General features: G+C 34.0%; 1 protein-coding gene across 5 annotated transcripts; it reads left to right on the top strand.

Moving 5' to 3' along the window:
• The first annotated feature begins 1,651 nt into the window (after positions 1-1,651).
• LOC101503730 (nuclear pore complex protein NUP1-like) lies at positions 1,652-10,826 on the top strand. Of its 5 annotated transcripts, none has more exons than XM_073366955.1 (9): positions 1,652-1,994; positions 2,770-2,822; positions 4,152-4,276; positions 5,918-6,116; positions 6,233-6,532; positions 6,610-6,696; positions 6,790-7,449; positions 8,067-8,704; positions 8,922-10,826. In XM_073366955.1, exons 1-9 carry the CDS (start codon positions 1,751-1,753, stop codon positions 10,393-10,395), a joined length of 3,780 nt encoding a protein of 1,259 aa, XP_073223056.1. In that variant the 5' UTR covers positions 1,652-1,750; the 3' UTR covers positions 10,396-10,826. The 5 variants fall into 5 exon arrangements, with proteins under 5 accessions (XP_073223056.1, XP_073223055.1, XP_073223054.1 ...); XM_073366954.1 differs by having other exon boundaries at positions 8,055-8,704; XM_073366953.1 differs by having other exon boundaries at positions 6,790-7,515.
• Positions 10,827-12,174: the final 1,348 nt, after the last annotated feature.

Below are 12,174 nucleotides of genomic sequence, written 5' to 3'. Positions count from 1 at the left end.
AAAATTGAATTGAGAAATTTACCTATTAGAAAGCTGAACCACCTCCAATAAAAAAAAACCCTCAAAAGTACCATTGTCCAATGTGCGTCATGTTCATCCAAGACTTTCTATGTATATCTTTCAGAGAAAATAACTTTTGTTGCTTAACTGATGTTAGAGATTGTCGACTAGTTTTTCTTCTACCTATGAAGAATAATTTTTGTTGTTGGTCGTAATATGCCAAAGCTTTAATTTGATCACTTATGAGGGTTTTTGTTTCCTAGAGATCTCTCAACAATTATGAACGAAAGTGATAAATAAGATAATTAAGCAATTATGTGTTAAGAGTTGTATAATATATGAGATAAAGTCTAAGAAAGTGACATAACATAGGTAAAGAATTGATCAATTAAGGTTTGATTCAACATCAACAAATAAAATATCAAGTCTGTATTAAGCAATTTGTTATAGATTCTACTCCTGAAACTCGATATTCTCTTTTTTTTAGTCCCTTGATAAATTTTGGCATTTCTAAAAGTTGATGTGACATTGACACATGAAAAAACATGTGATGAAGTGGAATATTTTTTTTATTAAATGGAATAACAATTTTTAAAAATAAAAAATTGAAGGAAAATTAAATTTGTTTTGAAAGAAATCAAAGAGAAGTCGAAAGGGGGGAGAAAATCTCATGAAAAATAAATTAAATTCACCACATATAAATTAAAACAATTGATTTGTAGGCGATTTTTTCTATAACCAAATGAAACTACACCATCATATAGATTTTTATGATTTAGACGTCGTTCTCTAAGGTTGTGTTTAGTCATAAATGTGATTGTAATTAATTATTATATATATTAAAAGGATGACAAAGCGGCCTAATCCGTCCAGTAATTAACCTACTAACAAGTGGGGTGTGCAAGCCATTTAAGTAATCGAGTTGAAAGTATCACCTTGTCCCATGGTGGGTTGAGCATACCGACCAACCAAATTTTTATTTTTTAGTGTTTAACATTTCAAAAAATAGTAAAGACAACTATTATTGATCAATAAAGCAAAATGATAAAACAAAATCACCATTAACCTGGAAAAAAAAGTCTCAAAATAAATTCACCAATATTAAACAATACTAAATAAATGTATTACAATTTATTTACTGTTACAATCTACTACAAATAAAAAATGATAAAATTTAAGAAATCCATTATAATTACTATGGAGTTTAGTTCTCTTTTAAATATAAAAATATATGTTATGATTCTCATAATATATTAATGCACTAAAGTTATATAATTCAATTTTTTTATTGTACGTAAAATTCACATTTTTATTAATTTTTGTAGTATAAGATTTACTAATCGTATACCTTATTCTTTTAATTTAACTTGGTTAATAAACAAATCAGAGTTGAGTAAAAATTCAGAAAAAACTAATTAAAGTTATAAAAGAACATAAATAACATTTTATTGAGACAAAGTAATTTAGGTGCAACGTGTTCAACCCATTTTTGCCACCCATAATACATCCGGTTACCCCTCTCTCATTATTATTCTTCCGACACTATTATTATTATTATTATTATTAATATTATTATTTTCTTATATTTTTTTTCCACGTTTTTTATTGTTAAAATTTTCACATTATTATTATTATTATTATTATTATTATTATTATTTTTCTCTCTCGCCGAATAAACCCTAATTTCTGTACACGCTCCCAACCTTGAATTTGAAGTTCGTTCACCTCTCTCTCTCTCTCTCTTTCTCTCATGGCGACGGCGCGTGAAGAAAACCGTTACGAAGGCGGAGGAGAGTTTGGCAAGTTCCGAAAACGACCATTCCGGAAAACCCAAAAGACGCCGTACGATCGGCCGCCGACAGCGCTGAGAAACCCTAACCGAAACAACGGTTGGCTCTCGAAGCTCATTGATCCCGCGCAGAGGCTCATCGCTTATAGTGCTCACAGACTCTTCTCCTCTGTTTTCCGCAAACGCCTTCCTCCACCTCCTTCAGGTTTCTCTATTTTCCTTTACCTTTTTATTATTTAAAAAAAAAATTAATTCATCAATTAATCTAATTGAACCAAGCTTCTTTCATTTTTAGTTTTTCTTTTTATTTTCTTCTTGAGTATTGATAGTTTTATTTGCTGTTATTGCGCATTAGTAATTTCAATGTCCGAGAGCATTTAAGATGGTGTTTATTGTCTGTGTTGTTGTTACTAATTTGATAAGTAGTTGAATTTTAGTTCAAAGGTTGTGGAATGTTATGTTTCTTAAGGGTTGAAGATTTTCTAATGGTATATGATGTGTGTTGTGGTGCTCACTAAAATCACAATTCCCTGTACTGTATTTTCTGCATAAGTTGTCTTCTTATGTCTGTAGGTGTTACCGGAATGGATTAGATGTAAACTTGTAGATTGACTCCCTTACCTGTTATATGATATTGATTTGTGTACAGTATCTTCAAGAACACGCTAAAAAATGTATATTTGTACAGTTGAAGCAGAATGTTTCTCACCAAAAGAATTTTTGGCTCATGCGTTTAATTTCTAAGCTGATAGTAAGGCAGCATAGATGGCATAGATGAAAAATGGGGGACAATGGCTATGAAAATTTTATATGAGCTCTCTTGTCCTTATGTATATTATATTATAAATTATAAAATTGTCATAATTATATATGCTTGGTAACTGTGTTAGTTGTAAGTTCTGTGATTTTTCAATTTTTTCTTCCCATTCATTTTCTGGGCAATCACATGATTACATGTTTATCCTTTGTGTTTTTTTTAGCCCCAGAAACAGTGCAAGACGCAAGGGACAATCCCCAGGAAGCAGCTACCTTTGTAAGTATGCTTGCTTCTGCTATATATTCACTGTTTGCTTTTCTATAGGAGTCACTCCTCAGGCTCAGATGTGCTTGGCATCTACTTGATTTTTAAACAAATCGTGTATTATTATTGTGTTTTCACGAAGCTACTAATAACAATTTTGGTTCTTCCTTTGTTTAATTACAACTTAAAGAAATTTGATTAAATTTTATACATCTTGTTTGTCTGTTTGTATTCCAAGTCCAACTTATCTCTGATATCTGTTTTATCTTTTGTTATTTAAGGATTCTTTATTCACTTGTTAATGCCCTCCTAAAAGGTTCTTGTGGCATGTTTAACCAATGGTGATTTAATGTACTTTTGCATTGACTAGAAACCTGTACTTATGACTTATCAACATTACTTACAGAGAATTTGTTATATTCTTTCATGAAAAAACTTGTTTAAAATGTGACGGTACTTAATTACAGCATGTTTTGTAACAAATGAAATTTTCATAGAATGATTTAGTTGTTCTGGTCAGTAGTATTACATGCAATCTTCTACTAGTCAGTTGTATTACTACTCCATGCAATGTTCAGTTCAGTAGTATTACTTTTTTTGACAACATATTTGGTAACGAGTGAAGTTTAGTTGCAATGATTTTCATTTTTCTAATAACCGCCTCAATAATATGCCATTCCATTCCATAAAATACATATAGCTCAATCAGATTTTGATCTTATGGTGCTTTAAGATTATTAAACCCTAATACTTTTGATTGTTGGTTGGCTAATGGCTAGTAATAAAACTTCCCTTGTTCATCAAACAAAAAATAATTAAAAAGTATTTTTTATCAATGAGCCATATTTATATGGCAGATATTTGGCTGGCCGTCAAGACCCACCATCTTTCATTGATAACATTGGGTTGGAGTAAGTTATTCATCATTGGTTGTGACTTGTGAAGAGGTTACTGTTGTTACTGATATGAGTATGGATGCCTTAAACATGTGGAAAGGAGGTGTACTCAGATCTGGTTCAAAGAGGTCTTTTGAAGAGGCAAGGAAGTGTGAAGGAACTTTGCATAGCATCTGTAACCTTCCTCTCTAGGCAACAACTTGGACTCTTTTGTTCTAGAGATAATGGACATCATTCAAGCAAATTCTCATCACTTGATCAACGAGAACTTGGACCGGATCCGAATATGCTTCCTTTAATGTACTCTAGCCATCCATGCTTGCATCAATCACCGTGCATGATCGTTGTCTAATTTAAATTTTGTTTTTTGAATTGATGGTTCTTCAAATTTTTGTTGTCTCATATTGATAATTTATGTTTTTGTTTGATGGATGAGGGGGAACAGGTTGCAAATGAGTCATCTGGCAAGCAACAAGAACTAGTATGTGAAAGTGGTGTTCAAATTAACCAATCCAATGGAGTTGGTTTAAACGAACTTGAGAAACTGTTACAGCAGAAGACTTTCACCAGGTATGGTTGGTATGATGTGTACGTAGTATTACTGATTTTGGTATAGGGTTGCTTGATTTTGTATTTATTTTCTGCATTGAATTCTTGGATTTAACTATCTAATTTCTATTTAGAAAAGTGAAATTTTTTGAGGATTTGTTTTTTCGAAAAAAAATATACACAAACAAATCCGGCACTCTTCATCCCAAATACTCCAAAATGGGAGAAGTTTTCGTGTCGGATATGTATTGGAATTGATATTGATACTTCCGGATACGTATCCTTGAAGTATCTGAATTTTTTTTAAAAATATTTTACGCTTGATACATTTGAGATACTTCTAGGATACTTTTGGATACATTTGCTGTACGTATCCAAATATTTTAATTGTCTGTTGAAACATATGTTACCGAATACGCTTGAGATGTTTTTGAATATGTATTCATTGGGGTGCGATACAAACATGACACATTGGAGCATCACATTTTTAAAATTATTTTTATATGGGTTTTTTGGCATTTGTTTTTTTTATAAATTAGACATTTTTTAAAACATTTAGTCTACATTTTGAAACAAAAAAACTCTCTCCTCCTTAGACAGATAAGTCACCCAAACCCGCTTTCATCTTTCTTGTTATAGTTTCTACGTCAATAATGACGTTAAAATATATTTTGATTTAGGCGAAAATTTACTATTTTTTTTGTTTTATCACTAGTATTATTCCATTTGAGTAATGCTAGCAACACACTCTCTAACACACATATTTCAACACACTCTCTTCCGTTGGATGAAATTTACATGTGGCCCATGTGAATTTTGACCAATCAAAAAGAGTGTGTTGAAAAGTGTGTTGCTAGTATTATTCCATTTGCAAATTGTGGTCATTATAGTTATACATACATACATTAATGATAAATTATTAATGTGTACTTCTTTACGAAGTTTATTAACTCTAAGCCGTAACTTGAATTTCAAAAAATATCTGTATCTGTGTATCCATGTTGTACTGTGTCATTACTACATATCCAGACATATTAGGTTATAGGCTATAAGAGCTAATCTTGATTGGGCAATCATACATGAATGATGAATATTATTTTACTTAAATCCCAATTGTCCGATACCATAGTATGATTAGGACTACCTCGTCCCATGAAAGATAAAGGAAGTTCTATGTTGCATATTGTGATGTCATATAGTGAAAAATATAGGTTTTACCAGTGGTTCAAGCAGTCTCTGAAGAGGTCTTATTTACACTTTTATCTCCTATATTGATGTGTGTTAACTTGATTTTGCTTCTTGAATGACTTTAAAAGTTGCTGGTTTGACTTGTTTTGTGTCAAAAGAATAATAATTTTGGTTGAGTTGTTTATTTAAATAAAAGTGGTTTCTGTTGGGTCTGTTGTTGCTGACATAACTTTTTTGAATCTTTGATGACATGGATCAGTGAACAATAATGCAATCATCTGATCTTTTTGATATAATCCAATGGCATCTGATCTTTTTGTGGGGTTATACTTGTTAGTTATGTAATTCACACTTCATGTCTAATTCATTGAAGCTTATGTCTTGTTAAACTTGCTTGCTTCTTATTTTCACGTCTCTTCTGATTAGCTTGTTTATTTTGTACATTATAATTATAATTGTCTTTTTTTTCAACAGATCAGAGATTGATCATTTGACAGAGCTTATGCATTCAAGATCTGTAGATTTTCCTATTGGGGAAGAAGGGAAGAGGACAGAAGTGGTTCCATCAGAATCAATGTTGCCTCGTAACCAAAGGGAAGAATATCCCCAAACTCCAGCAGTAGAAAATGGGATTGGGAAACATCTTATTTCAACCCCACACGCCATTTCCAGTGTACGGCAGTTTTCTTCATACCTATCTTTGATATATATTTATGTTATAAGTTGTTGAAGTTAAATTAAAACCCAATCATGATCTATTTGACACGTACTACCATATACTTTGTACAGATCTCTGTTGAGGATGTTGCTTCACCTACGGAACTAGCAAAGGCTTACATGGGTAGCAGGCCTTCCAAGGTATCCCCGTCAATGTTAAGCTGGCAAAGTTCTACCTGGGAGGATTCAGCCCTAGTAAAAGGGCATCATTTTGCTCAGAAATCTCCTACTATGTCAATTGTGCCAAGGTCTACTAACCTTGCCAGGGTTTATGAAAATAGTTTTGTGGCCCCAAGATCTCGTGGTAGATCAGCAATATATAATATGGCACGAACACCTTATGCCAGAGCATATCAAGCCTCCACACTCAAGGTTTTCTATTTACTGAATAGTAGTTTTGATCACGATTCCAATGCCAAAATTAATATCTTGTTTTTCTTACTTTACAGGGTGCTGGGGTTGGTGATGAAGGTGGGCCGTCATCTTCAGCTCAACATACACTGGATCATGGTATACTTTCTGGAACTAAACAAGGGGTATGAATATTTTTTGATTATTAGATCTATCCTTTTATAATATTTAAGTGTTCTTTAAGGGATATGTTACTGATCCCCCCTTCCTTTTTGCAGGGATTAAAACGTAGAAGTTCTGTATTAGGCAATGATATAGGATCTTTTGGTCCTATACGCCGAATCCGCCAGAAGTCTAATCTTCTATCTTCTAAAGGATTGACCTTGACTCATTCAGGAAGCCCTTTATCTATAACTAGTAGTGGGGTTGGTTTCGATGCTGCTCAGCAACGTTCATCATCTTACATGCAGAAGCCTATTTTGTCTGGTGATGTTAAGCATAGCCATACCAAATTGTCAGAAGAAAATGTAGATGACACCATGCCTAGTAGCAGCTTTCCTCCTTTACCATCAAAATCTAGTGAGATGGCCTCAAAAATACTTCAGCAACTGGATAAGATGGTTTCTCCCAATGAAAAATCTTCGGAACTAAGGCTGTTAAATGTGAAAAATAATTCTCCAACAAAGTTATCATCTTTCATGTTACGAGGACAAGCTCTTCGAAGCATGGAGACTGTAGATTCATCAAAATTGTTGGATAATGTACAGGGTAATGAATTAGATGGCACTCCTAGAAGTTTGTCTGCTAGTGCTCAAAAGTCGACATCAAAGATTAGCAAGTTAGAAAAAAGTCTGAAGCCTGTTTCACCTAATGATGGATTGATTCCTGCTCTAGCTGGTTCAGACGCTGCTGCCCCACGCAATCAAGTCGAATTTATGGTAAAATCTGGAGATTCTTCTGATCCTCCCTCTAAAAAGAGGGCATTCCGTATGAGTGCACATGAGGTTTGATATTTAGATTTTGCTTAATTGTTATCTTGTTGATGGTTTCCTGTAGTTATCATTAAACATTTGTAATTATTATGTCATGTGTCTTTATGACTTGTATGCTGATATGATTTTTGATATCTTGGTGGGAAGTGGTGGTACTATTACAGTTTGTTTGTTTCGCTCTTGTTTTTTATACAGTGTTCTTCATATATTCAGATGTTTTCAAAAAATGTTCACTGAAAATAAGAAAAGTCCTTAATGATTTATCAGTGCTATTCTTGGAACTTAAAATAGTAACTTCTGAAAAAAATTTCAAACACTCACAAAATCACTTTTTTTAAGCTTTTAGATGAATGAGCTGTTAACCATGTGTAGATTGATTTGTTGCTTTTTTCCATTTAGTTACCACATAATGATGATTGGGCAGTTGCATAGAAATTTAGTTTTACACATTTGATTTTGGTTCCTGATAGGATAAAGTGAGTTGAGTTTTCAACGGAAACATGATTTAATCTTTGATCAAGAATATTGACTGTTATTTTTCTCTCCCGAAGGATTATCTGGAGTTGGATGACGATGACTATCCTAATGGAGCCGTATCTCATTTCTCTTCATCCGGCGAAGAAACAAAAGCCTTTACTGCTGTTGCAGAGAAAACAGCGTTTGATATTGAAAAACCTGTTCAGGAGATGCCACCAGATTCATCTGTAGTGATGTCATCCAAAAGTTTTATAGCAGGTAGTAATCTCAGGACTGCTGACGTTTCTATAGTTGATGAGAAGGTTGACACACCAACATCAATAACTTCATCTATTGCTGCTGATTCCACTATTAAGCCAAATGCGGGTGCAGTTAAAGCATTAACACACACTACTTTAGGTTCCGAGAAGTCTACTTCACCAAATGGATCAGTTGCTAATCCTCCCATGTTTAGTTTTGGGAATAATTTTGTTCCTTCAACAGAGCTGACAGGTGCTGATGCTCCATCCAAAGAGTCTACTAAAACAGGTCCAATATTTGGTTTGGATAAATCTGCACCATCAAAGGAAACAGATACTGATGCTCCATCAATCAATTTTGGTATCAACAAAAATATTGACAGTGTTCCACAAGCACCATTTACTTTCTCTTCATCCGTTGGCGGTGAATCTACTATTTTCAAATTTGGTGGAGCTTCTGACTCAAAGCTGAGAAACTCAATCAGGTCAGTGTAATTGTAATTTGCAAAACACATTATGCAATCAATGTGCATTTGAACTTATTTCCTGTTTACTTTGTACAGTTCTACTCTGATATCTGTGATGTATATGATAATTATATTGTTGTAAATTGTAATTTGATGCACTGTTGAATTGAAAGAGATATTACATGTTATTAAGTGTTACAAAGGTCAATGTACTAACTATCCCCTTCATCTACAGCTCAAGTACTGCCGCTGGTGATGTTGATTCAAAGCCAAAAGTTCTTGAATCAGACAATGCTGATGCCAAGACAAATATAGTTTCTGGATTCTCTGCTCGGACATCAGAACCACCTGCAGCATCTACATCATTGTCAACATCACCCACAAATATATTTACTTTTGGCAACAGTTCAAATCAAAATAATGGATCTGCTGCTTCAACATTTTCCTCTCCATTTCCACCCATAGTTACAAATAATTTTACAAGTCAGAATATGTTCAGTAACTCATCGCTTGCAACAAGCAGCAGCAGCAGCTTTAGTGCAACTGCAACTTCCATTACTACAAGCAGCACTCCTGCTGTAGTTGCATCCAACAATAGCAGTTCCTCTGCCTCAGGGTTAATGTCTTCATCTCCAACAGTTTCCCTTTTCAAATTTGGATCAACCCCTTTACCATCAAGTTTACCTGTATCATCTTCTGGCTCAGAACCAGTGGAAACCAAGGGTGGACAGGAAGCAGGAATTGGTAATATAGGAAGCACTTCCTTTGGAAGCTCTTCAGCTGCTGTTGGAAGTACTGGGAGTGGAATTTTTGGATTTAGTTCGTCGGCAACATCCATAAATAGCCAGTCCCAGTCTCAGGGTTCTGTCTTCGGCACTATAAATGGGTCTACTGTTGGTACTCTTGCACCTTCTGCTACTAGTGGCTTTGCTACTTCGACTCAGAGTCAGTCAGTGGCATTTGGTTCATCTGCATCATCGCCATTGTTTGGGTTGACTACGAGTACAGCTTTTTCTTCAGGGAGCTCATTGCTCCCTTCATCAAGTCCTGCCACAAATATTTTTAACACTGGTACGACTTCTGGACAAAGCACCCCTGCTTCCACTTTAGAAGCAAACCCTGTTAGCTCCAATAATGGTACAAGTTGGCAGCCCAGCAAGTCTTCCTTTGGTACTTCCTTTAGTTCATCACCATTATCTTCATCAACCTCTGGGTTTTCCTTTGGAGCAACCACTCCTTCTGTTGCTTCCACCAGTTCTCCTATGATGTTTGGATCATCGACAGGTGCATCAGGTCCTCAATTCTCATTCTCTTCAGCCGCAGCTACTACCAATACGCAGCCTGCTTTTGGAAATCCTAGTCCTGTCTTTGCATTTGGTTCAGCTTCCGTTAATAATGATCAGATGAGCATGGAAGACAGTATGGCTGAGGACACAATTCAAGCAACTCCACCCGTCACCCCTGTATTTGGTCAGCAACCTGCTCCAGTTCAATCAAATTTTGTGTTTGGAGCACCAACATCAACAGGAGCAAATCCTTTCCAGTTTGGGGGTCAACAGAATATTGCTCCACAGAATCCATCTCCATTTCAGGCTTCTGGCAGTGTAGAATTTAATGCCGGAGGGAGTTTCTCATTGGGCACTGGTGGTGTTGATAAGTCTGGTCGAAAGCATATTAAAATTAAGCATAATAGGCAGCGTAAGAAATAAGACTGATGTTTATGGAAATGGTTGTTAATGTCACTGCTTCAGTCTGCTCTTCATTAGTGCAACAAATAAATAAACTCTAAAGGGAGAGTGATTCCTCAATTTGGCTCTTCAGTTTGCACTTTGGACAAGTGTCATTTGAAAGCAAATCACCACATGCATGCTTGTCAGTCTCATTTGTCTTGCTTCCTATACATTGCAAGGCATAACGTCGCACAATTTTGTAATAGTATGATATGACAACATTATCTGCTGTATTTGTAATGTTTTTAGGTCCATAGTTCAAGATCAAGATTTGGTCTGTTATGATGATCACAATCTTTGTATTATCGTTTACTTGTATCATAGCCCGAAAAAGGCATGAATTTAATTTATGAATTAGTTTGTGGTCAAATAAATTTCGATTCGAGTCAGCAATCTGTTGATGATTCTTAGCTGGTTGGTCCATCTCCATTTATTTTAGTAGAAACTTCTGTTTGGTGAACGACAAAATGAGATAAACATCGACTATTTTTCGGCTATTTATTTGGCGGTGTGGTTGTATTCATCTGCACATTTTGGTTTGGTCAATGGGTGGCTCGTTTGGCTGTGGCATTGTCAGCTACCTTGCCTGACATATAAAGTTTTATTTTGTGAATGCTATGATGAGAGAGAGAAAAAATGAGGTGTTAATAGATAGTTGAAAATTTGAATGACACAAATCATTACCATTAAAAAAAATGAAGATTAAAATCTAATAATTTGCAATTAAACTATTTTTTAAAGAAAGAGACATTTTTTTTTTAATTTTTAATTTTTAAATTTTATTAAGTAGTACTATGTAATTTAAAACTCTAATTTGAAAGGGAATTGAACGTCAATAGTTTTGAAAATAGAGGATTAAAATTGCAGAAAAAATAGAGAAATAAAATTGTAGATTTATTAAAATCAAATATCAAAATTGCCTTTTAATCTTTAATATATCTTAAAATATTTTAAATTAACATTATTAGATTAAATTATGAATCTATGATGACTACACCATGCTTTCTTAATAATCAAAAATAATTATTTTTTCTTATAATAGTTACAACCGGAAAGTAGACCTATAAAACAAAATATATAAAATATTTTTTAAAATAATTAAGATAAAACCCTTAAAACTAATAGTAACTATCCTTATATATTAAGAGAGAATAATTTGCTAAACAATTTTACCCGCCCAAACATTACCCGCCCAAACATTATAGTTATCCCGCCTAATATAATGTCTAGTGCCATTGACCAGTCAGTTAATTTTTCTTTTTTTTCTTTTTCCAATTCCAAAAAACATAAGTAAATGAAAAAAAAACCCTTCTTATTCTGTACATGTTATGCGCACATTCAACTACCCCTATATCTGCTTAATTAATTTGTAGAACATTTTTATTTAACACGTGTTATGAGAGTGTTTCAACTTGCATGTTTCCCCTTCCTTTTGGCTCTCATGAAGGGTGAGATTTTAATTTTACATATTTTACCTATGCAATAACTCAACGATGTACAATCTTGTGTTGCCTCAAAAAACCGAAAGAGAATATAATAGTAACTTACCGTGAACACTAGATATAACATATCCTCGCATTTTCCATATTCATTGATCCACCACCATGAATCTTCTTCAATTAATTTCAACCATCATCCTCACTTAAAAAATTAAATAAAATACATAACATAAAAAAAGATAGCGTTTGATTGCGTTATTCATAAGCTCACATCATGCATTCCAATTTCCATGTATTGATCAATGAGTTGCGACAAAAC

This window comes from Cicer arietinum, chromosome 4 (genome assembly GCF_000331145.2).
Source record: "Cicer arietinum cultivar CDC Frontier isolate Library 1 chromosome 4, Cicar.CDCFrontier_v2.0, whole genome shotgun sequence".
In the NCBI taxonomy this organism is placed as follows: Eukaryota; Viridiplantae; Streptophyta; class Magnoliopsida; order Fabales; family Fabaceae; genus Cicer; species Cicer arietinum.
This window is presented reverse-complemented; position numbering and strand designations above follow the sequence as displayed.